The 26,896-nt window shown below is 24.2% G+C and overlaps 2 protein-coding genes across 10 annotated transcripts in view; one reads left to right on the top strand and one right to left on the bottom strand.

Annotated features, from left to right (window-relative positions):
* Positions 1-26,896, bottom strand: part of LOC122503691 (homeotic protein antennapedia-like) — a 306,715-nt gene that overhangs the window by 217,285 nt on the left and 62,534 nt on the right. The gene's annotated exons all lie outside the window — the stretch shown is intronic.
* Positions 7,746-26,404, top strand: LOC122503685. Of its 3 annotated transcripts, none has more exons than XM_043614319.1 (29): positions 7,746-7,902; positions 8,213-8,249; positions 9,842-10,041; positions 10,544-10,636; positions 10,716-10,996; positions 13,697-13,826; positions 15,829-15,982; positions 16,062-16,182; positions 16,289-16,444; positions 16,535-16,673; positions 16,776-16,877; positions 16,958-17,104; positions 19,693-19,800; positions 19,907-19,993; positions 20,203-20,340; positions 20,424-20,618; positions 20,753-20,881; positions 20,955-21,131; positions 21,231-21,356; positions 21,421-21,654; positions 21,805-22,554; positions 22,641-22,760; positions 22,827-22,940; positions 23,021-23,116; positions 23,187-23,336; positions 23,412-23,552; positions 25,692-25,752; positions 25,938-26,060; positions 26,130-26,404. In XM_043614319.1, the coding sequence occupies exons 1-29, from the start codon at positions 7,840-7,842 to the stop codon at positions 26,189-26,191; spliced, it is 4,434 nt and encodes a 1,477-aa protein (XP_043470254.1). In that variant the 5' UTR covers positions 7,746-7,839; the 3' UTR covers positions 26,192-26,404. The 3 variants fall into 3 exon arrangements, with proteins under 3 accessions (XP_043470254.1, XP_043470253.1, XP_043470252.1); XM_043614318.1 differs by having other exon boundaries at positions 7,747-7,902; positions 21,421-22,134; positions 22,195-22,554; XM_043614317.1 differs by having other exon boundaries at positions 7,747-7,902; positions 21,421-22,554.

Below are 26,896 nucleotides of genomic sequence, written 5' to 3'. Positions count from 1 at the left end.
TTAAAATTATTTTCATCATTTCAATTTAATTATTATTTTCTAGATTTTTTAACTAAATTCTTTTTAAAAATCAATTATTTTTAATATTTTTTGAAAAAGTTCTTTAAGAATTTTAAAATTCATTTGTTTACAATTCAATTTTACGAAATTCCGATTATTTGGTAATTGTTCAATTAAATATATATTAGAAAATAAAAATTTCAAATAATTTTAAAAAAAAATTCAATTAAACTTTTTTAAGAAATAATTTCTATATAGAATTCTTAGTTGAAAGTTTATTTCTAAAAATTAACGCAATAATGCTTTTAAAATTTAATTATTATCTAATATTTTAACTAAAATTCATTTTTCAATCAATTTTTATTAGAAACTTCTCCAAGAATTCAATTATACTTAATAAAAAAAATAAATAATTTTTAAAAAAAACTTTAATTTAAAAATTGAATTCAATTATAAAATGTTTTATCAAAATTTTTGACAATAATTAAATTGTATAGCAAAATTTAATTAAAACTTTTAAAAATATTAAATCCATTCAAGAAATTTAATATAGCTATCAAAAAATATATTAACAATTTATTGCTTCCAAGCATTCAATTACTATCTAATATTTTAACTGAAATTGAATTTTAAATCAATTATTCTTATGAAAAAGTTCTACGAGAATTCAATTATTTAAATAAGAAAATTAATAACTTTATGAATTAATTGAATTTTTCTTAAAATTCAATTTTTATAAAGAGCTTATCAAAATTTTTTTAAATAATTGTATTCTAATGTAACGAAGAATTTTATTACATTTTTAAAAATAATTAAATTCAATCAAACAATTTAACTAAAACTAAATTGAAAATTTATTGTATCTAATATTCAAATTATTACACAAAATTCTTACTGAATTTCATTTTTAAATCAATTTTTCTTAGAAAATTCTACAGAAATGCAATTTATTTAAAGACAAGAATAAATAATTAATTGAATAATTGAATGTTTCTTAAAATTGAATCCACATAAAAAATTTTATCAACAAATTTTTAAATAATTGAATTTTTTTGACGAATTTTAATAAAATTTTTAAGAATAATTACATTTTTCGAGGAATTCCATTAAAATTGCATTTAAAATAATTGAAATTCTGCAATGAGTTTTATTATTTATGAAAATAATTGCATTATTGCGAAGAAATTAAAAAAAAAAAATTTGTAAACAATTGAATTCCTGCAAAATTTTTAATATATTTGAAAACAAATAAATATTTGCGTAGACTTTGATCAAATTTTTTTTTAAATAATTGAGTTCATTTGGAAAATTTTATTAAAATAGTAGAAATTGAAAATCATTAAATTCAGGAAAATTTTTAAAAATAATTCAAATTTTGCCAAGAATTGTATTAAAATTTTTAAAAATAATTGAATTTTGGAGAAAAATTTCATTATTTATAAAGATAATTGAAATTTTGACCAGAATGTTTAGAAAATTTTTAACATTTAATTGAATTTCTGCGAAGAATTGTATTACTTTTGAAAATAATTGAATTTCTGCAATCATTTCTAACTTCTCCAAAATTCAATTAATTTTTAAATGTGTGAGTAAAATTATTCTTTAAATAATTTCTAAGTAATAATTTTATGATAGTTTTTCAACGCAGTTAAGTTATTTAAAAATAAATTATTGTCAGAAAGAGAAAAAATTGAACGTTTTCTTTTTAGAATTCGTGATAATTTCATATAATAGTTTATGATGCAAATAAAAAAGAGATAACAAAATTTTTATGGTTACCTCTGACTGCGGGGAAAGTAATAAAAAAAATAAATAATAAAAATAGATATACAATATTTGTAACAGAATTTTGCGTCCTAAAGTATTATCACATTCATGAATCGGTAAAATTGAAGAAACATTTCCGGCCACATAAATCAACGAGTAAAAACGATTTCAATGAAACAATAAAAAGGAGATTTAATCACATAATCAAGAGAAGTCTTCATTGTAATTCACCATATTCGCCATAGAACAAAAGAATATGTACTTGGGACAATTTTGTTGTCAATTATCCATTCAAAAGTTACTAAAAAAAAAATTTGCATTACTAAAATGTTATTTTTACTTCTTACCGATAATGCACTTCGATTTTCAGACATGGTCCAACCCTGACTATAAGGTCCAACCTTGACTATACATTATAGATATTTCTTTTAATGTTTACAATTTTTTTTAATTTTAGACCAATAAATTTACAATGTTCAACAAAAGTATGACATGATCCAATCCTGACTATATATAAGGTCCGAATACTTTTTCTTTAAATCTTTATAAGTTTTTTAATTTTCGACCAATAAATTTACGATGTTCAGCAAAAAATCTTTTGTAGATTTGTTCAACCCAATTGCCTAAATTTATTTTTAAAAAAAGTTCGAAAGGTAATTAATACTTTTGTTTACAGCAGAAATGTAAAAGAAACTTTAGGAATAAGTAGAGAAACCACAAATTGCATTAGAGAAATAAGCCTTTATAATCTCAAATGGTAAACGAATAAAACCGTAAAAGGGACCAAATTTGCCTCGAGAAGTTGTTAAGCATACCATTTGGATTTGGTTATATACTGAAAACAGAAGAAGAAGAAGAAAGAAGAAGAAAATTTATATCATTCTGAGCGGCGAATACCTAAGCGCTATTGCTTTATTTCCCCCCTTTCTTGTTTTTTTGAGACAGTTGTGGATTTAAAGAAAATGAAACAAATAAAAAAAAAATCGCTCGCGCACCTTTATTGTTAAGGTAGAGAAACTCTAATCGTCGTAAGCCCCGCGTACTTACAGCGATGTAGAGGTTCCATTGTGCTGTGCTGCGGCGACAAACCTCTCGAGAGCCGTCGCTATCCGACGGCCTGCTGCGGCCTTTTCATGTCCCTTAAAGACACACACGCATACACAATGACCCCCACCTGCTAAATTCTTTTATTTTTCTTTTTCTTTTTTGACATTCACGTTATTGTAATATTTAAAAAAAAAGAGGAAGAGTGGGGAAAAAATTGAAATTTTTTTTTTTTTGGTAATTTCTTGCTTTTAGGAAAATTTTTACTCGAAAGGGAAATTGAGATTTGTTTATTCACGCAGAGTGTCTTGTGACATATGCCGAACAGAGAAAATGGTAAAGCCGTGCTGAACGAGCGGCCATAATGCACTGCAGAAAGGAATAGGTCAGCACGAGGCCTCACTTGACCACTCCCCTTCCTTATGTACCCCTCGCTCATCCACGAACACGCTCACTTTACACCTACACCAATATGTGTCTATTATGCCCCTGTCTAGTAATTTTTTCCATTTTTCCCTAGTGGAATCGGAATTTTGGCAAAAGGCCTTTAATTTTCCCATTTTTCTCTAGTAGTATCAAAATTTTAGTAAAAGGATTTTTCCCTAGTGGTATCAAAATTTTAGCAAAAGACCTTTATAGTTTCCCATTTTTCCCTATAGAGTTATCTCAATTTTAGCAAAATGCCTTTAGTTTCCCATTTTTTCCTAGTAGTGTCAAAATTTTAGCAAAATACTTCTATAAGTTCCCATTTTGCCCTAGTGGTATATTTATTTTAATAAAACGCATTTTTAGTTTCCCATTATTCCCTAGTGGTATCAACATTTTAGCAAAAGACCTTTATAGTTTCGCATTTTACCCTAGTGGTATCAAAATTTTGGTCGTTTCTAACGACTCTCCTAGTAGCTAGAAATTCCCTTCATCATAGAGAGAATTACTAAAATTTTGAAGTTGTTAACTTTGACCTAGTACAGGGCTCGGATCGTCTTTAAGACTCAAAAAAAGTGTCTATAGTCGCATAAATTTACAACAAAAGTCACGAAAAATCGCATAAAATTTCCGAAAAAGTCGTAAAAAAGTCGCATAAAATTTTAGAAAAAACGACAAAAAGGAAACACGAAATTGTCAAAATTGTAAAAAAATCACATTTCTCAAGAACAGATACATTAATATCAAACAATCAGAAATAAAATTTTTAAAAATTTAATAAAATTATTCATAGCAAAATTTTAATTAGGTATTTTTAACATTTTTTTAAAAATTCTCTTTAAAATATAAATTATTTTTATAAATAATAAAATTCTTCTTCAAAATTAAATTATTTAACAAAAATTTTAATAAAATTCTTGTCAAAATTTCAATTATCTTTATAAATAATAAAATTCATCCTAGAAATTCAATTATTTTCAAAAGTTATAAAATTCTTCGCAGAAATTCAATTATAATCAAAAATTTTTTTTTTATTTTTCGTCAAAATTTTATAAATAATAAAATTCATCATAAAAGTTTAATTATTCTCAAAATTTCTGATAAAATTTTTTGCAAAATTCAATTATCTTCAAAAGGAAGAAAATTCTTAACAGAAATTCAATTATTTTCAAATTTTTTTTTAAATTCTTCTCAAAATTTCAATTATGTTTATAAATATCAAAATTCTTCTGCAAAATTCAGTTACTTTTAAACATTTAAAAAAAAAAATTTGTTCAAAATTTCAATTAACTTTATAAATAATAAAATTCATCCTAGAAATTCAATTATTTTCAAAAATAATAAAATTCTTCGCAGAAATTCAATTATTTTCAAATTTTTTTTTAAATTTCTCCTTAAAATTTGTCTTATCTTCATAAAGAATAAAATTCATCATGGAAATTTAACTATTTTCAAAAGTTCTGATACAATTTTTTGCAAAATTCAATTATCTTAAAAAGTAAGAAAATTCTTTACAGAAATTCAATTATTTTCAAAATTTTTTTTTAAAATTCTCTTCGAAATTTCAATTATCTTTGTAAACATCAACATTCTTCTGCAAAATTCAATTACTTACTAATGTGTTATAAATTTCTTCCCAATAATTCAATTATTTTCATGAAAAATGATAAAATTTTTTTTATAAATTTTTATATCTTATAATATAAAATAATGATTTTATCACTCAGGCATCTTTAATAATTTTAATTATTAATCAATTATTATAAGTTGTTTAATTTCAACAAGGTTTGAATTTGAATCTTTTCAAGAATTTTAATTTCTATGGAAAAACAATAATTAAATATTTATTTATAAAAGAAGTTATTGATGTTTTCGAAAAATTTGTAAATAAATGTAATAGAACATTTTTTTGACTCAAACTTTTTGCTTTAAATTTTAAAAAAATTTTTTAATTTCATTCGCATTTTACAAAAAAAAATCTCGAAAAAGTCGATTAGTCGCATTTTTTCACAAAAAAGTCGAAAAAGTCGCATAATCCGAGCCCTACTAGTGAAATCTAGTTTTTCTAGTTGTTATCAATGCTACCTTTATTATTTTAGAAATTTCCCCACATTGCCCTATTGGAAAATAAATTTTATCTCCCTGTCTAGTAAATTTTTCCCTAGTAGAATTAAAATTTTAGCAAAGGTCTTTATAGTTTTCCATTTTTCCCTAGTGGCATCAAAATTTTAGCTAAAAGCCTTTAAAGATTTCCTGGTTGATGGACATTTTTTGTAAATTTTGTTCTTGACTTATGTGAGACAAAATTTGAGCAAAGACCAATTTTTGGGGTCTCCAAACAACTCTCCTAGTTGCTAGCAACTCTAATTTTGCAAATATTGAAATTTCGCTATTTTCCCAGAAATCATATTAGCAAAGAGTCTTAATAGTTTTCCTAGTTGTTACTTGTTATTTGTTACTTATTGTTACTTTTTTGGAATATTTTTTTTTTGCACTTTGTAGAGAAAGAATTTTAGCAAAGATCCCCCAAGTAGGATATTTCTAGCAAACCTAGTTGCTAACAATTCTCTTCGTAATTTTCAAAAAATTTTATATTTCGTCCTAGTGAAATCAGGTTTTAGAATTTAAAATAGATTTTAGCAAAATGACTTCTACTTTTCTCAGTTGAGTCTTTGCCATATTGGAAAATTCCCTATATTTTCCCTAGTGAAAAAAATAATAGCAAACAGTTAAGTTTGTTTCCTAGTTCATAGCAATTTTCTGTATAGTTTTTGAAAATATTTAAATATTTTCCTGGTGAAATCAATGTTTTAGCAAATTGCCTTCGGGTTTTTCTGGTTGCTATCTAGTGTTTATCTTATTATTTAATATTTGCTATATTGGAAAATTCTCCATACTTCCCTAGAGAAAACAAATTTCTAGCAAATATTATAAACAATTTTCCTAGTTGCTAGCAATTTTCTACTTAATGTCCCATTTTAAATAATTAAAGAAAGACAAAAATCTGATTCGTGGCAATTTTGGGAGCAATGCTATACCATATTATTTATTTGATTGTATAACTGTATGGAATTTAAATGACTTTTCATTTAGTACTGTATCCGTGACTTTCACGATAGTAGTTTTTTTTCAAAAACCCACGACCTTGGATTGCACATTTTTTTATCTAATAAAAGTGTTACATGGACAGTGTCGCTTACTATGTATATGTTAATCTCAAACGTCGATCTTGAACCAAGCGGGTAGAAACCGTCTTTCTAGTATAAGCTTTCAAGGTCCTTTCAAACGAGATCTCCCAAAGATTATTGCCAGAGGAAGTTGCAATTTCTATTTTAATGCTATTTTTCCATAGCAATTGTTTCCATTTCTCTGAATCTATATAAATTCTCCATATCCGAGAAAATTTTTCCTTACAATATGATTAATTTCTGCAAATTTTTTTCATACGTTTTTTTTAACTCTTTTTTATCTACTGACCCACTGGACTTACTTTACTTACTAAACTATCGACATTTTCCCTATTCATCGATTGTTGGAAGAAAAAATTTGGAAATTAAAATAAGTTCAAAGAAATGAATCAGGAATCATTTACAATTTTAATAACTAAAATTATACCTAACAGGGAAAAAATTATAATGATGATGATAAAAAAATATGGAAAGTTTTAAAACAAAGAAGCGAAAGAAGAACATTAATTTTTGTCATGAAATTTATTAGGTGTGGTTTTAGATAAGAGGAAACTTCTAAGTTTACGTGCATGAGCAACAACTTTCTAGGGGAAATGCTAACGCTACTTGAATGTGAAGTACGAACATAGGTGTATGTAACTGTTTCTTCTGTCGCACACACAGTTTTAAAGGAAAGACGTAATTAGAAAAAAATAACGAGCCTTAGAAAAATAAACAAACATTAACTTTTAGGAACAGATTTTAAAATTTAATTTATTAAAATTAATTAAGCGATGAAGATGAAGGAAGAAGATGATGAAGAAGATGATGAAGATTATAAAAAAAAGATCCTCAAAAAATTTTCAAGAAATCATCAAAAAATTATATACAATACTGAGAAAATTTTTTTAACTTCAAATATAAATATACTCAACCAAAAAAATAAGTTGGAATTAAATATATTTTATAATTGAATTAAATGTAATATTTATTTAACCAAAACTATTATATTATGTGTTTAATCAAAATTATTATGATTCAAATATATTGTTTTCTCAGTGAAACAGAAATTTTCTTTTTAGGAAAAACTTTGATATGGATTATTTTTTCTGTAACTATTTTCAAAAATATTTTTTTAACTACTTTTTTTATATGAAGATAAATTTATTCTAAGGTTTATTTTAAAAGTTATCAAACTGAAATACATTGTCAATGCACGTGTACATTTTTTCTACTTTTAATCAATAAAGTAATGTTATTTCTTCCAACTGGCACGATACACCTGCAGCATTCTTACTGGTTACGAAATCATAAATACAATCAATGTCAATATATTTTCTATACATTCTTGAAAAATGTAATGACATGAAAAAAAAAAATTATTCAACACTGACATTTTCAGTGAATAGGTCCAAAAAAAACCAAACAACAAGAGATGATTTACGCTCGTTTTTTACTTTGGGCACTAATTAGTGCCCCATTCACACTGACTCTACAGGTAAATTTTTTGTAATTTAAAATAATAATTTAATAACAAACTTATTCCTCAAAATAGCAAACCCAAAGAAATTTTCTTCAGTACAATTTGTTTGAGTTAATTAAAAGTATATTTATTTTATTCAAATAATAATTATTATTATTTATTCAAATAAAAATTTAATTTGCAACAAATAAAATTTTTATTTGCAACCGAATGAAATTTATTTGAAGCAAATATAAAGTTTAGTTGACTCTAAATCAAATATATTTTTTTTTCTGTGTGCAATCTTTGTTAGTTCATGAAGTTATTCAAAAATTGGCTTTTCCAGGTCCAACAATTTTTGCCTGATCATGAAATCAAAAAAGGTATAAATGAATATTTTTTAAAACTAACATAATTACAATGTGACATTTTTTGGCCCATTGTTAATTACGAAATCTTTTCTTTTTAAAATTTAATGAAAATTTTATTAGTTTTTAAAAAATGTCATTTTTTGAAATATAATTCTTCAAAAATGCGATTATACTTCAAAACAATTTTTTTTTTATTATTTGAAAAATTATCAAGCACACGATTCGAAAACTATTAAATTATTAAATATATCAATAACTATTATCGCTTTGGAATAAAATTAAATTCTTTCAAATATGAAAATTATTTTCAATGAAATTTGACAAAACATTTAATTATTTCTTTTTTTAAAAATTATTTTCGGGAATCTTCAAAAAAAAATTTAAATACAATTTTTCAAAAACCTAATATTTTTTTGCATTTCTACAATAAATATATATTAATAATTTTATAAAACAAACATTTAAATATTATTATACTTTTACGTTGGTTAAAATATTAAAAAGGTTTCAATTTTAAAACCTTTAAAAATTCTTTTTTAAAATAAATCTTTTATTAGAATTAAACAATAATTGAATTATTTAAATACAAATTGTAGAAATTAATTATTTTCTAAATTTTTAGTTACAATTCTTCAAAAAATACTAATATTTAAAATAATGTTTAAAAATAATTTTTTTAATGAGAAAATAAAATTCTTTGAAATTATATAAAACAGTTTTAATAAAATTTGGGAAAATTTCCTATTTTTTTAGTTTTCTAAAATTATTTTCGGAAATTCAACTATTTTCCAAATATTTTAATTACAATTTTAAAAAAAAACTTATTTTTTCAGAATTTGCAAATTCATTAATTTTACACGGAAAAAAATCCTTAGCTGATAAAAAACTGTTAAACTGTTACCAACTTCAATTCGAGTTGGTAACAGTTTTTTAATATTATTTCGATCCTTATTATTATATTTTTTTAATTTTGAATTTTCTTTTATTAATTTTACACGAAAAAAATCCTTATCTGATAAAAAGATGTTAAACTGTTACCAACTCCAATTTTAGTTGGTAACAGTTTTTTAAAAAGTTATCGAAAACTCTACAAAAATATACAATGTGGAATATTTGTAGAAATTGCGTAAGGAAATTATTCACGAAATTCCATAAAGAATTTCCGTAGAATTTTATCACGTGGGTAATTCTGATTTTTTTTAATTTGAAAAAAAAAATTCGTAGACTTTTTAAGATTTTTGAATAATTTGATATTTTTTTAAATACTTTGGATAAAATTTCTTTACTTTATACTTTTTTCCAAATCCTGTGAATATACTATATGTTATTGTCAAAATTCTACGGGAATTAATTTCACTAAAATCACTTTATTCACAAATTAATTGTCAAACTTTTGACATTATAGAATTTGGAATTTTAAACATTTCAGAATCAAAAAGCCCTAAATTCACCTGAGTACAGAATGTCTCGATGATAATTATATAATATTAAAAAAAATGAAAAAATACTTGTTTCTAAAAATGAAAGGTCACATTCAGTTTGGTACACCTATCTTCAAAATAATTTTTGAATTTATCTAATTTTTGTCATTCAATTTCTTATAGAATCTGAAGGGGAAATGATTTCAGTTAAACATTCAATTAGAAAGCGGAGTATTCCTGAAATTGCAATAAATATAAACAGTCGTGGGGTTGATAAAAAATATATTCTGCAGTCATCGAAAGGATTTTTTGCTGGTAAAAGAACGAGAATCTGGATAGCTAAAAAAATTGGAAACAAATTCAACTATTTTCTAAAAAGAAATGTAAGTAAAGCCGCATCTTATTTGAAAGTTGTTATTTATAATGTCGATGAATGGCCATCTCACCCAACAATATATGAAAAAATTAAACATCAAAATATTAAATAAAATAATTTTTCTTTTAATTTTTTGGTTCCTATCGAAGCGTGGGTTATGTACTATACTCAATAAAACATGAAATTGAAAATTATCTTAAAAATTAACAATAAAAAATCTGAATTTCTTAAATTTATTTTAGATCCTTGCAAATAGGGTCAACAATTTATTGTCTATATTTATTTTTGGTCACAAAAGGTCGAAAAATAATTCATAATAAATATTTTTTTACAAATTCTTTAAAATATTTGAATTGACCATCTATTTATTTCTGCATTTAGTAAATTTTTTAAATAAATATTTTGTCATTAACTAAGTTAAAATTAATATATAGTAATAGTGATAATAATAATGAATAAGTCAATGTTTCATTTCAATTCATGTTTTTTAAAATTAATACTGCATGTAGATTATGAAGAACATGAACATTACACTTTATCGCGACCAAGAAACAGGGTCTGCAATAGCCCACACACTAAATAAAAGAGGTGTTTCAGAATTTGTAAGTATTATTTGTAAAATTAGTTTTTTTATCAGCTAATCTGGAAGCTTTTTTATGACATAAAAATTTATACTTCTAGAATGGTATTATTGGCACAAACAAAGTAATACGTCCGTTAAATAACGAAAATCGCTTACGTCGTGATGTTTCATCAAAATTTATGCACGAATCAGTAAATAATAGTTTGAAAAATCATCACGTACTCTATAAACGAGACATATCTCAATCAAATAGCGAGAATACTAATTTATATGAACATGAGGCATATAATCTCGACAAGCAAGCAATGAGAAGGCCTATCGTCTCTCCCCATACAGTGTATCCACAAATTTTAGTTTACGTAGATACAACTCTTTTTCTGTAAGTTTTAACTTAATTTTGTTCAGCTTATATATATAATATGTATTTTAAATTACATAAGGTTAGATAAGGTTACATAAGAGTTAGAAATTAATTAATTACACTGAAAATAGTTATTTATGATACAAGTGCGTAAAGTGAGTGATTATACGAGTGTGACATTTGCAGCACGAGCCGAAGGCGAGTGATGCAAATCACACGAGTATACTATACTATACTATACTATACTATACTATACTATACTATACTATACTATACTATACTATACTATACTATACTATACTATCTATACTATACTATACTATACTATACTATCCTATACTATACTATACTATACTATACTATACTATACTATACTATACTATACTATACTATACTATACTATACTATACTATACTATACTATACTATACTATACTATACTATACTATACTATACTATACTATACTATACTATACTATACTATACTATACTATACTATACTATACTATACTATACTATACTATACTATACTATACTATACTATACTATACTATACTATACTATACTATACTATACTATACTATACTATACTATACTATACTATACTATACTATACTATACTATACTATACTATACTATACTATACTATACTATACTATACTATACTATACTATACTATACTATACTATACTATACTATACTATACTATACTATACTATACTATACTATACTATACTATACTATACTATACTATACTATACTATACTATACTATACTATACTATACTATACTATACTATACTATACTATACTATACTATACTATACTATACTATACTATACTATACTATACTATACTATACTATACTATACTATACTATACTATACTATACTATACTATACTATACTATACTATACTATACTATACTATACTATACTATACTATACATACTATACTATACGATACTATACTAACTATACTATACTATACTATACTATACTATACTATACTATACTATACTATACTATACTATACTATACTATACTAGACTATACTATAATATACTATACTATACTAGACTATACTATACTATACTATACTATACTATACTATACTATACTATACTATACTATACTATACTATACTATACTATAGACTATACTATACTAGACTATACTATACTATACTATACTATACATACTATACTATACTATACTATACTATACTATACTATACTATACTAGTACTATACGATACTATACTATACTAACTATAGTAGTATTACAAACTATAGTAATACTCATAGTACGATACTATACTATACTATACTATACTAGACTACTATTACATAACTATACTATAATCTATACTAGTACTAGACTATACTATACTATACTATACTATACTATACTATACTATACTATACTATACTATACTATACTATACTATACTATACTATACTATACTATACTATACTATACTATACTATACTATACTATACTATACTATACTATACTATACTATACTATACTATACTATACTATACTATACTATACTATACTATACTATACTATACTATACTATACTATACTATACTATACTATACTATACTATACTATACTATACTATACTATACTATACTATACTATACTATACTATACTATACTAACTATAGTAGTATTACACAAACTATAGTAATACTATAGTAGTACTATACTAGCTAAAGTACTACTATAGTAGTACTATACTAACTATAGTACTAATATAGTAGTACTATACTAGCTAAAGTACTACTATAGTAGTACTATACTAACTATAGTACTAATATAGTAGTACTATACTAGCTATAGTACTACTATAGTAGTACTATACTAACTACAGTACTACTATAGTAGTTCTATACTAACTATAGTACTATAGTAGTACTATACTAACTATAATAGTTCTATAGTAGTACTATACTAACTATAATAGCACTATAGTAGTACTATACTAACTATAATAGTTCTATAGTAGTACTATACTAACTATAATAGTTCTATAGTAGTACTATACTAACTATAATAGTACTATAGTAGTACTATACTAACTATAATAGTACTATAGTAATACTATACTAACTATAATAGTTCTATAATAGTACTATACTAGCTATAGTAGTACTATACTAACTACAATAGTTAGTATAGTACTTTACAGAATAGTATAGTAAGCTACAGTATAGTAGAGTTTAAATCACTCTCGTTCACCACTTCTTATACAATATACAAATGTATACATAGGTACATAATCATTAAAAAGACCCAACAGTGCGTAAAAGTAATTTCAGTGCGTAAAAGTAACTTTTACGCACTGTTCAGAAAAGTGATACTTTACACACAGTTTTCCGTGTGTAAAATTCAACTTTAGAGGTTAGTGTTGCAAAAAAAAAAATTATTTGATTCAAATAACCGATTAATTGACTATTATCAATTAAATATTTACTTGTATCAAATAATATTTATAGGAGGTCAATTAAATGGTATTTGAACCAATAATTTCAGTATTTAAAGCAAATACCATTTAATTGACTCCAATAAATATTATTTGATTCAATTAATAATTATTTAATTGATAACTGTCAATTAATCGGTTATTTGAATCAAATAAATTTTTTCTTCAGTGTAAATGACATGAAATGGAAATAAATATAAATTATAGTAAAACGTTTCTTTTTCCAGATATTTTAAAGGTAGTGTTAAAAAGACTGTCTCTTATGTTTTAACCCTTATGAATGGTGTGGATCTCTATTTTAGAGAAATAGAGAAACCCTTTATTCGTCTAAACATTGCTGGAATTGTTTTATGCGAGGTATTTTATTTCTATAACAGAAATAATTATTTTTAAGATTTAAATTAAATTATTTTATAGAAATTTTAACTTAAATTCTTCTCTAATTCAATTATATATTTAATATTTTTTTAGAAAAAATTTCCTTAAAAATTTAATTAGTTTAAAACAATTCCACCTATAAAAGTAAAATTTTTCTAAAATCCACTTATTTACAAGACAATATCATGAAATTTGAAATAATTTGAAAATTTTTCACTTAAATTATGTATATAAAAATATACCGAACTAATTTTTAAAAAAGTAAAAAAAAAATGATTCAAACCACTAACTTTTTCAGAATTTTTAATTAAAATTTTTTTAAATTCAACTTTTCTAAAACTTTAACATGAAACTTATCGAAATTCAATCTTATATTAATAATATTAATAATATTAATGTAACATTCTAGAATATAAAAATAGTTAATTATAAATTATTGTAGAAAAACGAATTGATCATTATTAATAATGCAAAATATTGTTTTTTAAAAATTTATTTTCTGAGGAAAACAGAATTGTATTTTTTTAAAATGTTGTTCTATATAGAATTAAAAAATTAATTTTTAGAAATTTTGTATCACTTTAGTTTTAATTAGTTCAAACTTAAGTTTGAATTCAAATATTTACTAATTCAAATTCAGAGAATAAGTTTTGTGATAACTTTATTGAAAAAAAAAATTTATAAATTAATTTACTTTTTACTATTTTATATTAGAAATTTTTTCTATTTCAAAACATAACATTTTGAATAACACTTTATATAAATGTTTATATTACTTTTTTTAATTTTTGTAACTTTTTATAATTTTAAATCTGAAATAATTTAATATTTCCTCAGAATTTTATTAAACTTTTTGATAATAATTTAATTGTTTTGAAGAATTTTATGGAAATTCTGTGAAAATATAATTAAATTCTTCTTCAGGAATTCAATTAAAATTGTATTAAAAATAACTAAATTCTCTTAAGTGAATTCTTTTGGGAAATTTTTTTAAAAATTATGTTAAAAATAATTGAATTCCTGTGAACAATTTTATTAAATGTATGAAAACAATTAAATTTTTTCAAATTTTTTCAACATAATTTCATTAAAATTGCATTGAAAATAATTGAATCTCGTGTGAAGAATTTTATTACATTTTCTGAAAATAATTGAATTGTTTGAAAAAAATTTTATTAAAGTTGAATTCTTTTAAAATTTTTTTTATATTTTATACATTTTTTTTATTTTAAAATACATCATTTTTAATAACATTTTTTTGTTATTTTTTAAACTACTTTTTGTAATTTTTGTAACTTTTTATAATTTTGAATCTGAAATAATTTAATTTTTGCTTAGACTTTTATTAAAATTTTTGAAAATAATTTAATAGTTTTGAAGATTTTTACGGAAATTTTGTGAAAATAATTATTTCCAATGATTATTTTAAATTCTTTTGAGTAATTCAATTAAAATTGTATTGAAAATAACTACATTTTTATAATTAAATTCTTTCGAGATATTTTATTAAAATCATATTGAAAAATAATTGAATTCATATAAAAAACTTTATTATATAAGTATGAAAATAATTTAATTTCATAGGCTACAGGCCTATTGTTACATTACTTGTAAATAAAAAATAAAAAAATAAAAAGTAATTTAATTTCATGCGAAAAATTCTACTAAATATTTTGCAAATAATTGAATTGTTTTACACAATTTTATTAAAGTTGAATTTTTTTAAATTCTGTATATGAAATTATTCAAAAATTGAAGATGATTTTTAAAAATAGAATATTATATTATATATATATATATTAAAAAAACATTTTTTATACAAAAATTCCAAATTCCCGGTCAAGGAAAAACTTTCCTGTCATTTCCCAATTTTCCCGATGCAACGGTCACCTTAACATTGCAGTATGCATTTGACTAATTGAAAATAATTAATTAATGAGAAAATTAACCTATTTTTCAATAAATTCTTTTACAACCAAAGGAATCAATAGAACCATCAAAAAGATTCATTATCAATGGCGATAGTTTGGATAGGTTTTCAAAATTTATGTATGAAGAAACAAAATTCAAATTTAAAGAACATTATGATATTGCTGTTGTATTAGTAAAATCATTTACTGTTCAGCCTTTTAAAGGTAAAATTTTTTAAAATCAAATATCAATTGCTCTAATTATTTAATATAATGTAAAACAAATATTTAAAATACTTTTAAGGTTTAGCATATACTGGAAGTGTTTGTCAACAAAGAAAAGATTTTATAAAGTCAGTAGCAATTATCAGTGATAATGGAAGATTGGAAGGAATTCAAACTGGTGCACATGAATTAGGTCATGTGTAAGTGGGTCAAAAATTAATAATTATATTAATATTAACTAAAAATTACGGTTGACTTTTAAACAGAATTATATTAAAAATAAACCTTTTAAATTGATGTCATTAGACTTGGATCATTTCATGATGAACTCAAGTATTTACCTGAAGAAGATAAACAAAAATGTACATTCAAGAAGGGTTTTATTATGAGCTATCAACGATTCGACCAAAATCAATTTTACTTTTCCCCATGTTCCAAGGAACAATTAAAATTGACTTTAAGGTTTATATTATTTTTATTTATCTATACCTCTTCAAGTAGAAAATGTCAGTGATAAAATTTTCGAAAAATCAATAAAAAATTGTACAATAGTTTAAAGGGAGCTCAGTGCATTCAAAATAATCCGGCTGATAATAGAAATGATGATCAAATATTAAGAATTTTTCCTGGACAATACTTGTCAGCAGATAAACAATGCCGAACCAAAGGCCGTGGAAATGCATCTGCGATAGTAAGTTGTTTAATTATGTTCTTGTTAAATCAACTTTTGTTTGTCTTTTTCTATAAATGAAATAAAGATAGTTCAATATTTTTTTGTTTTTTAATATTTCAGGTATCACCAAGTATTTGCTTAAAATTAGATTGCATCTCTGATGGTAAGAAATATGTTATAAAGGTAGGAGCACTTGAAGGAACTCCTTGTGACTTGGGAAAGGTGAGAAATTTTTAAATATCAATCAATTTTAGTATCTCATTTAATATTAAGTAATAAAATATATATTTTTTAAATTATAGGTCTGCCTAAGGGGAGAGTGTGTAAAAATACCATATAACACGGATTTAAATCTAAATCAGTTATTCCCAATACAATATTTACCACCACAGAATAATAAATCTCTGGAAGAACAATGCAAAGAAAAAGGAGTCAAAAACGTTATCAAAGTTAGTTGAAATCTATTAAAATATCTATCTGAAAAAGTTCTATAGAATTTCACTAGAATCATTCTATAAGAATTCTAGTGAATATTCTATAGAATTTCACTAGAAATTTTTTTAATAAAATTCTACCCAAATATTTAATTATTTTCATAAAATAATAAAAATTTCACAAAAATTCAATTATTTATAAATTTTTTATAAATTTCTTCGCAATATAATTCAATTATTTTTATAAATAAAAACATTTTTACAGGGATTCAATTATTTTCCTAAATAATAAAATTCTTTTTGGGAATTTAATTATTTTCATAAATATGTCAAACTCATCGCAGAATTTCAATTATTTTTAATAAAATTTTAATCGAATTCCTCGATAAATGCAATTATTATCAAAAATTTCATTTAAATTCGTCAAACGAATTCATTTATTTAAAAATTTGTTGACAAAATTCTTTATGACAATTCAATTTTAAGAAACATTCAAATATTCAATAAATTATTTTTTTGTATTTAAATAATTAAATTCTAGTAGAATTTTCTAATAAAAATTGATTAAAAAATGAATTTTAGTTAAAAACAAATGAATTTGAAAATTCTCAAAAAACTATTTTAAAAATTATTAAAATTAATGGATTTATTTTATAGAAAAAATTTTAGTTAACACTAAAAAAATTTAATTTTGGAGAAGTTACAAATTATTGCAGAAATTCAATTGTTTTCAAGAGTAATAAAATACTTCGCAGAAATTTAATTTTTGTTCAAAAATAGTAAAATTCTTCTCAGGAATTCAATTATTTAAAAATATGTTGATAAAATTCTTTATGAGAATTCAATTTTAAGAAACATTCAAATATTCAATAAATTATTTATTTTTGTATTTAAATAATTGAATTCTAATAGAGATTTCTAATAAGAATTAATTTAAAAATAAATTTCAGTTAAAATTTTAGATAATAATTGAATATTAAAAGCAATATAGCGTGAATTTGTAGAAATAATTGAATTTTGAAAAAGTACAATATTCTTATGATATAAAATAATTATTTTATCAATTTATCATCTTTAGTTGTTATAATATACATTACAGTTATGAAAAAATTTAATTTATACTTTTAAGTAAAATGTTCACTTATTTGACTCGCATTGGTTATATTTTTGTCAGTAATAATTGGTCCGTAATTTTTAATCTTTGGTCCGTAAAGCTCGTATTTTTAAATATTTTTACTGGTTCAAGCCCTGTCACTAAGTTAAATGAATTATATATGTTACGGTCAATGTCCGGAATCGGGCAATGTCTGACAATGCCCGGGCATTATCGACATTGCCCACAACCACTGGGCATTGTCGACAATGACCATCAATTTCGGTCAATGTCCGAAATAATTTATATTATGAAGTTTTTTCGGGCAATGTCGACAATGCCCGGTCCAGTTTGGGCAATGTCAATAATTAATTTTTTAATTTAATTTAAATTCATTTTAATCGAAATGTACCGACTAGTTATAAATAAAATGTCTCGTAAATTGTAATATTATTTCGTTTACAATAGATTGAGTCTCACATTTTGTAATAATTGCTCTCACGAATAATAATATAAATATAGAGAATAGTTTTTATTTGTTTACAATAATTTGTTTATAATTACCATTATTAATTTTTAAAGCAAATATAACTTTAAATGAAGTTTTATTGTCAAAATATAGTAAAATATTGTGTTTTTATGGAAAAATGTTAGAGTACCAATTTGTAAACGCTTACTCTAATTGTCCCATTTTGTGAAAAGACATGTACCAATTATTGCAGTTTCAAATATTTCAGTCAATTTATTAATTTATTCCAATAATTTAATGTTATAAATTTTAAATCGTTAAATTATTAACTATATGGTTATAAAATGTAATGTTTTGAATTTTTTTAAATAAATTATAAAACTTAGAACTAATAAATAACCCCAATATTAATGCTCTATTAACAAAAAAATATCACTCACGTTGTCACTGGCCATTTTTACCAATGATTTAATACTTTAAAAGTCTGATTTTAATAGTATAATTAATTTAATCCTTAATGTAAACAACATTGCCCAAAAATGAATGGGCAATGTCAACAATGCCCGGGCACTGTCGTCATTGCCCGGGCATTAACACACTTTGCTGAATATTATTGAAAATGTATGGGCATTGTCGACAATGCCCAGTGATTTTGGGCAATGTCGACAATGCCTGGGCATTGTCGACATTGCCCGATTCCGGACATTGACCGTAACATATATATTTAAATGATATAAACAATTTTTGTCTAAAATTTGTCATAGACAAATGTAAAATTAAATCACACAATAATTCTTTCTAATTAAAAATCATTAAAATTTAGTAGAATTCATGTAGAAATTCTATAGAATCAGTCTAGTGAAATTCTGTAGAATATTCAATAGAATTCATATAGAATGATTCTATAGTGAAATTCTGTAGAACTTTTTCAGCTGCGGGTATGTACGATATCTAGAATATTTACAATATTAACCATATTAAAATTATAATATTAAAAATAAATAAATATTAATAAAACTTGTTTTCAAATTTTTTAACTAGACCATTTTAAATGCTTGTGAACTCGACTGTATTGATACCAATAGTTTTGGAAAGCAGATAAAGACATTTATATATGCACAGGATGGAACTTCATGCAATGATATCGGAGTAAGATATATTTGAATTTTATGTTAAGGTTATTAATATTGACTAATATTATAAAAAATCTGTTTAATTAATAAATAATAAAAATAAACTACTTTCAATTTTACAGTTCTGTCGAGACGGACAATGTATTGATATTAATTTCCAATCAGCAAATGAGTACTGTATTAAAGCTGGAAAAAAAGGTCTTAAGAAAGTCAGTATTCTACAATTAATAATAAACACTTTTTTCTTTATGTTGAATAATGACTTTGTATTTGATTTTGACATTAAAATTATGGAATTCGACTTTGATTTTTGACATTCATTTTCACTCTGACATTGACTTTGAAAGTCAAAGTGACTTTAATATCAAAGTTACTTAATAAAACTCAAATAAAACTCAAAGTTACTTTAATATTTCAGATAAGTGAAGAATGCACCTTTATCTGCGAAAAAGAGATTTACAACATTCCAGATGATTTTAAAAACACTTTTCATGAAAGTCAAATTATATGGGAGAATATAGCAGCTCCAAATGGATTTCCATGTTCTAAGAATAGAGTAAAAATTATTTTTAAAATATGAAAAAATTTTGAACTATAAATTACTATAAGTTATTAATTCAACTGACTTATTTTCTATAGAACTGTATGGATGGAAAATGTGTTGACGGAACGTATACTATTACAACTACTGCCACCACTACTACTATTCCTACCACTACTCATACTACTACTTCTGCCACTACTGCTACTGCTGTTACAACTTTGAATAAATTGCCTGTTTTTAAATCTTCCCCTAAGCGATGTGAAGAAATTGGAATGTCTTGGTCACGTGATGTATGAATTTAAAAAATAATTAATAAATAATTAATTAATCACTAATTTTGTAAGCCTAATCTAAGCTCTTAACATATTTAATTTATCTTTTGCTTTGTTTGCTTATTTATATTTTGTTTTTTTGACTCATTTAGTACGACAACGGATGCGTTATTATCTGCTACATAAAAGATTACAATTCCAACAAATTTGAAAATAATGACAAACGATCACGTACGAAATATTTGGAGGCTGATTATGGTTTGCCTTGCAATAATAGTGGAGTAAGAATCAATTTTGCAGAATGTAAAATTTGTTACCACAAGTTTCAGTTAAAAAAAAATGTTTTTTTTTTAGTATTGTCAAGAAGGAAAATGTATTAATATGACATCTACTACAAGTACCATTCGCACTATAGATTCAACTACAAGTACCGTTCACACTATTGATTCGACTACTGCAATTGATAAACCTGTTAAATTTAAATCTGCCACAGAACTATGTGATGAGGTTGAAATGTCATTTTCCTCTGCTGTTAGTATCAGATTGATAATAAATTCACTCCGAAATTTGATTTACCAAATTGAATTTCATATTCTTCATTAATTAATTTTTATTTTCTCATTTTTTAAGTATAATGACGGATGTGTTATTATTTGCCAAAACCAAAGTGCTATTAATAACAAAGAAGACTTTGACTTTGATCAATACGTGATATACTTGAATGCTGAAATTGGCATGCCTTGCAATAACAGTGGAGTAAGAATCATTTTTACATCATGTAATACTTGTTAGCATAAGTTTTAGTTGAAATTTTTTTCAGACTTGTCTGGAAGGAACATGTACTACATTGACATTGCCTACAACTACCCTTAAAATTGTTGATTCAACTAAAAGTACTGACAAAATTATTGATACAACTACAAGTACTTTCAGCATTACTGATTCAACTACAAGTACTCACAGAATTACTGAATCGACTAAAACTACTGACAACATTATTGATACAACTAAAAGTACTCCCAGCATTACTGAATCAACCAAAAATACTGACAACATTATTGATACAACTACAAGTACTCTCAGCATTACTGATTCAACTACAAGAACTCACAGAATTACTGACTCAACTACAAATACTGTCAACATTACTGATTCAACTACAAGTACTCACAGAATTACTGAATCGACTAAAACTACTGACAACATTATTGATACAACTAAAAGTACTCCCAGCATTACTGAATCAACCAAAAATACTGACAACATTATTGATACAACTACAAGTACTCTCAGCATTACTGAATCAACCAAAAATACTGACAACATTATTGATACAACTACAAGTACTCTCAGCATTACTGATTCAACTACAAGAACTCACAGAATTACTGACTCAACTACAAATACTGTCAACATTACTGATTCAACTACAAGTACTCACAGAATTACTGAATCGACTAAAACTACTGACAACATTATTGATACAACTAAAAGTACTCCCAGCATTACTGAATCAACCAAAAATACTGACAACATTATTGATACAACTAAAAGTACTCCCAGCATTACTGAATCAACCAAAAATACTGACAACATTATTGATACAACTACAAGTACTCTCAGCATTACTGATTCAACTACAAGAACTCACAGAATTACTGACTCAACTACAAATACTGTCAACATTACTGATTCAACTAAAAGTACTCCCAGCATTACTGAATCAATTAAAAATACTGACAACATTATTGATACAACTACAAGTACTCTCAGCATTACTGATTCAACCACAAGAACTCACAGAATTACTGACTCAACTACAAATACTGTCAACATTACTGATTCAACTACAAATACTGTCAGCATTACTGGTTCATCTACTCCTTCGAATATACCAGTTACATTCAGACCACGCATTGAAAGATGTACAGAAATTGGAATGTCTTTATCAGATGTTTGTATTGCACAAAATACGTTTAATTTTCCATGTCGTGTTGCTATTTTCAAGTTCTCATTAAAAATATTTTTCTTCCTTTTTAGATCGAGATGGAGTGCCAATTTCTCTGCGTGAAAGAAAATGACAATTCAGAAAATAGCGAGGACAATAATGATTACAAATATTTCGACGATGATTATGGATTTCCTTGCAATAATTTTGGAGTAAGAAATATTTTCTTAATGTACATATAGTAGCCTTAAGTTTTACTTGCTTTTCTTCTTTTTCAGTACTGTGAAAATGGAGAGTGTGCTAATATGACTGCTGTTACGGATAAATCACCAGTTGCATTTAAAAATCTCAGTGAACGATGCAAAGATTTTGGAATGGATTGGTCACACGTCGTTAGTACATTGGAACTTGGAAATTTTAATTTCTACTTCAATTCTTTTAAGTGATTATTTTTCTTTTATCTCTTTTTTAGTACAACGATGGTTGCAGTGTTTATTGCAAAAATACAACAAACAATTACGATGAACGTATAGTTGCTGAAGATGGATATCCTTGCCTTGATAACGGAGTAAGGGTGATAACGGAGTAATAGATTAAAAAATTCAAAGTAGTGAAAATAAATGTTTTCTTTTCCTTAGGTTTGCAGTGAGGGCATGTGTTTTGAATATAAAGTTACTTCAATTACTCCCAGAACTATTGGTACAACTACTCCCTTAATTAGATCAATTGATGAATTTGACTCTCCCAGGAAACGATGTAAAAAGATTCAAATGTTTCTGTCCCATAATGTTAGTAATAGTAACTATATTATGTTTAATTTTAACATTAACTTGCATCTATTAATGTTTTTTCAATTCTTTTAGCATAAAGAGGAATGTACAATTATGTGCACTAGTAAAAATGAACTGGATTTGTCTTCTGTCTTTAACCCTGTTAAAGATGAGAAAAATATTGTCACTGAATTGTTAACTGCAGAAAATGGATATCCTTGCGAAACTAACAAAGTAATGCAAAATTTAATACTTTCAACACTTTAACAATTTTACAAGCTTTGCACTCATCTACTAAAACCTACTATTTACTACTTTTTTACGTTATATGCTACTAATTGGGTACTTTTTTTAGATTTCAGCCACTAATAGCTGCTATTTCTGTTAATTTTTAATTTCCACTATTTAAATTCGCTAATCCTAGAAATAAAAAAACTATTCTCAAAAATTATATCAAATTCTTTAAAACGATTCAATTATTTAAAATTCAATTATTTTCAATATCTAGTATTTTTACGAAATTTCGCAAAACAATTCAAATTATTTAAAAAAAATATATATAAAATTCATCCTAAATTCAATTATTTTCATAAATAATAAAATTTCTACAAGAATTCAATTAATTTAAAATAGCATTTTCAAAAAAAATTCGAAAAAATCAATTATTTAACAAAATTTTCATACAATTCTTCACAATAATTCAATTACTTTCACTAATAATAATATTTTTCATGGAAATACAATTTAAAAAAAAAATTTTTTGATAAAAATCTAAGCAAGAATTCAATTATTTTCATAAATAATAAAACTCAACGAAGAATTTTAATTATTTTTAATAATATTTTTAAATAATTAATCGACAAATTCAATTATTTTCGAAAATAAAGTTTTCCACAAGAATTAAAATATTTACAATAAAATTTTCATAATATTTTTTACATTTCGAAAAAATTAATTATTAAAAACATTGTTTACAAAATTCTCATAAAGAATTCAATAATTATTTTCAAAAGTAACTAAATTTTTCACAGAAATTCAATTATTTTCATAAATAATAAAATTCTTCTCAGGAATTCAACTATTTTTGAAAATTTAAGTAAAATTCTTGGCAACTACTATTCAATTATTTTCATAGATAATAAAATTCATTGAAGGATTTCAATTATTTTTAACAATTTTACAGGAATTGCTCAAAAAATGTAATTATTCTTAAAAATTGAATTTAAATTCCTCGAAAAAATTTACCTATTTTTAAAAAAAATTTTCTTTTCAAATTCTTTGGAATAATTCAATGATTTACAAAAATATTAGAATTTTTCCCAGGAATTCAATTATTTTCAAATATTTTAATAAAATTCTTCACAAAAATTCAATTATTTACATAAATAATTCTTCGAAAGAATGTAATTATGTCGATAGATAACAAAATTATTCTCGAAAATTCAATTATTTTGAGACATTTTAATAAAATACTTTGCAAAATTCAATTATTTTCATAAATAACAATATTCATAATAAGAATTCAATTATTATTTTTTAAAGTAACAAATTTCTTTTTGGGAATTCAATTATTTAAAAAAAATTTCAATAAAATCATTTGCAAGAATTCAATTATTTTCATAAATAATAAAACGATTTTTAGGAATTCAATTATTTTCAAAAAAATTTAATAAAATACCACACAGACATTCAATTATTGTCAAAAATTTGAATAGAATTCTTTGTAAAATTGAATTATTTTTAAAAACTTTTCGCAATTCAATGATTTTCAATATCTATTATTTTCATAAAATTTCCAAACAGAGTTCAATTATTTAATAAATTTTTGGTAAAAATCTTCGTAAGAATTCAATTCTTTTCTTGAATAATAAAAATTTCTCAGGAATTCAATTATTTAAATTAGAATTTGCTTAAAATTAGTCGAAAGAAATCAATTGTTTAAAATTTTTTATAAAATTCTTCGCAAGAATTAAATTTTGTTTATAAATATTTGAATTCTTTCGTGAATAATAAAATTCGTTGCAGGAATTCAATTTATTAGCAGGATAAGAAAGAAAGAAAGAGATATTTTTGATGAAAATTAGGAATAAGTCAGACAGGAAAATAAAAAACATAAAATGGAATTTTTGTCAGTTTTGTAAAGTGTCTAAAACGAGTTTTTTTGGTCGTCAAGTTTAATTTTTCGATAGCTACTTTTTTTACTATACTTTTATTAGTTTGAAAACTACTTTTTGCTACTTTTTTAAAATTAATTATCGAGTGCGAAGTCTGATTTTGTTATAATTGTTTTTTCTTATACGAATAAGCTTAAAAGCAAAAAAATCATAATCTGCCTATATTTCAATTTTAATATTTTTTTCGGGAATGTTTCAGTATTGTTTAGATGGGAAATGTGTTACACCATCCACTAATTGGGATACGGATGCGCTAAGAGGAAAGTATTCAAATATTTATTTTTATCATCATCTATATATATACATATGTTTCAAGTGGAAAAATTTTCGGTAATATTTGTCGAAATCCTGGCATCAAAAAATTCGCCTAGTGATCCGACAAAAGTATTACCGCTAGTTTTTTTCACATAGGATATACTTTTATAATTTACAAATATATTTACAGTTGTAAAAAATAAAGCGAGAGTAATTCACAAAGATAATTCCTATTCGGGATTAAATGAAGATAATGAACAGAATGCAGATAATATATTTGTTGCATATGATGAAGAACAGGATGTTGATGAAGGCTAGTATTGAAATTTAAATCTTGCAATATTTTCTAAGAAGAGCGTAAGTTGATATTCTGTTATTTCAGGTTTATCCGAATTCAATGAGGATGAGAAAAATTTTGCCGACGATATAGGCATAGATTTGTAGAAGATGAGATAACTTGTCATTGATTTTATGATTGAAGCCCAATATTATGCTTCTAATAGCTAAATATATGAAATAAAATAATTTTTTCCATTAATGTATAAGTGAAAAAAGTTGGGTTAAATTTTAAGAAATTTTATTTTTAAATGGTGTTGGTCTTTTTGGAACGTTTCAACTGTTGTTTGTATTTCAATAAATGCTGAATTTTAAACAATATTGTTAAATTTATTCACTTCGTGAAACAAAACTATTTCATCTTTAGAATCCGGATATCTTGATTTAAAAAAAATTCGATTGTGAGATTAATAAAAAGTTTATCTCTTCTCTCTCTTTCTCGCCAAACACGAAAACTGCCTGTAGTGGCTCGCAGTTCGTCGTCTTTAACGATTCTCAAGGAAGGTGTATAAGGGGAAGAACAACCAGAAGTGGAGCAAAGATCAGAACCAGTTTCATCGCTTAAACGCTTAATTAAGGTGGTCCAGTGGAGATATTCTCTCTCTCTCTCTCTCTTTTTTTCTCTCTCTCGTAGGTGTACGTAAATCGAAGCGAGGAGAACGGCAGCACACTCATCGTATAATATAATGCGTAAGAGAGACATCGATATATCCGCTCTTGTATTCTTTACCTCGAAGCGCCCATTTCAAGTTCGTTATCGTTAACGGCTTTATCGTTCGCGTGCAGGCTCAGTCAACTCGTTTCCTCTTTATC

Source organism: Leptopilina heterotoma, unplaced genomic scaffold (assembly GCF_015476425.1).
Source record: "Leptopilina heterotoma isolate Lh14 unplaced genomic scaffold, ASM1547642v1 Lhet_268, whole genome shotgun sequence".
NCBI lineage: Eukaryota > Metazoa > Arthropoda > Insecta > Hymenoptera > Figitidae > Leptopilina > Leptopilina heterotoma.
The sequence above is the reverse complement of the archived record's forward strand: the minus strand, read 5'-3'. Positions and strand labels throughout refer to the sequence as shown.

What these genes read in the sequence shown, in the direction of transcription:
- LOC122503685 (XM_043614317.1), top strand. Translation starts at nt 7,840, where the DNA reads ATGATTTACGCTCGTTTTTTACTTTGGGCACTAATTAGTGCCCCATTC. An exon ending in CATTCACACTGACTCTACAG is followed by an intron (nt 7,903 to 8,212) that starts GTAAATTTTTTG and finishes TGGCTTTTCCAG; the next exon opens with GTCCAACAATTTTTGCCTGA. An exon ending in CTTCATGCAATGATATCGGA is followed by an intron (nt 19,801 to 19,906) that starts GTAAGATATATT and finishes TCAATTTTACAG; the next exon opens with TTCTGTCGAGACGGACAATG.